The sequence below is a fragment of the Phanerochaete carnosa genome, assembly GCF_000300595.1.
Source record: "Phanerochaete carnosa HHB-10118-sp unplaced genomic scaffold PHACAscaffold_736, whole genome shotgun sequence".
Lineage (NCBI taxonomy): Eukaryota > Fungi > Basidiomycota > Agaricomycetes > Polyporales > Phanerochaetaceae > Phanerochaete > Phanerochaete carnosa.
The window spans coordinates 536-1798 of NW_006768363.1; the positions used below are offsets into that span (position 1 = coordinate 536).

Below are 1263 nucleotides of genomic sequence, written 5' to 3' on the forward strand. Positions count from 1 at the left end.
TACATTGAGCATGAGGACGCTCGGATGTGTGCAATGAAACGCACCGCAAAGACACGTCGAACCTCATGTACATAGCATGCAAGATGGCAAGAGTATGAGAGCCAGAGAAGCTATGTAGAAATGACGGTGCCGCCTGAAGTTCATGTAAGAGGCTGGAAGCGGGCCCAACCTGGGACAAAAGTTGGGCCTTGTGGCGTCCGGGGTCTCCAGCGCTTTCAGTGCCGGCCGAGACCCCGACTTCTGCTCCTCAACGCCCACCATCAGTCGCTGTCTGCCTCGCAGCACCGGTCCTTATACAGCTTCATTCTTGAGAAAGCTGCTTTAGAGCATATCCTCAGATATGTCTCGCCCTTTGCATAGTACCGCTTCGGCAGATCTCCGAACAACGCTGTCCGAGCTGCGGTATCCAAGCCACCACACCCCGCTTTGTAGCGTCTCGCAGTTCGCCAGGCAACCGGGCTCGAGGTCTGGGAACACCAGTTGGGTGGGAAAGGTTCCAGGTTGGAAACTTATTGTGGGACTGGGGCTCAGGTGCGCACATATACTCACTGTCGGTCGACTGCTGGCTGAGAACTCACAGAATTACTTCAGGATGCCGCGCCAAACCTTACAATAGCCCGCTCGTATACATCCCGCTGTGTGCCGTCTCCAAGATAGAACCCTTCGAGCCAATGGTGAAGGAACCAAAGACTCGCAATTCAGGCGTAACAAGATGGGCGCGGTTGTCACGATCCAGGGGAAGACGTCTTGGAACCACCGGCCGCACCAGCCTTCGAAATTTAACTAGTTTCGAGAAGCCTAGGAGTGGCTTCAAACATCGTATGAGAAGAAAAGAAGAACGTCCTGAAGCTCGGAGACACCAAGTCATGCGCGATGCTGAGCGAGGCATCATCGCGTTGAAGAGCAGAGGCGCGAAAGAGCACATAAGTACCTGAGCTACGACGCATTTCTTGCGCAGCGGCCCGAGTCCTCGTACGTCTCATTAGTTCTCGGGGCAAATTTTGCTTCTGACCGAAACTATGGAACTGATATAGACGGTTTTCTCTGCGAAGACCGAGAAAATCCCCTTGCATCATCACGCTCGCGAACACCCCCTGGCTTCATCCCTTCATCAGCTCTAAAGATCTTAAGAGACACCAGTTAAGACCCGGCAATCTGCGCTCGAGATGGATTTTTTTTTCCGCCGTTGCAGGGTGCTTTACACGACTGCACCTCGTACTCAATTCGTTTTGCGGCGCACAGTGCTTCGCGAATCAGGTCGTA

General features: G+C 53.5%; 1 protein-coding gene across 1 annotated transcript; it reads right to left on the minus strand.

Annotated features, from left to right (window-relative positions):
• Window positions 1-262: 262 nt before the first annotated feature.
• PHACADRAFT_266438 (uncharacterized protein) lies at window positions 263-552 on the minus strand. Its single transcript, XM_007403084.1, has one exon. It carries the CDS (start codon window positions 539-541, stop codon window positions 335-337), a length of 207 nt encoding a protein of 68 aa, XP_007403146.1. The 5' UTR covers window positions 542-552; the 3' UTR covers window positions 263-334.
• Window positions 553-1263: the final 711 nt, after the last annotated feature.

Excerpts from the sequence above, each read along its gene's own strand:
- PHACADRAFT_266438 (XM_007403084.1), bottom strand. The coding sequence starts at position 541 with ATGTGCGCACCTGAGCCCCAGTCCCACAATAAGTTTCCAACCTGGAAC.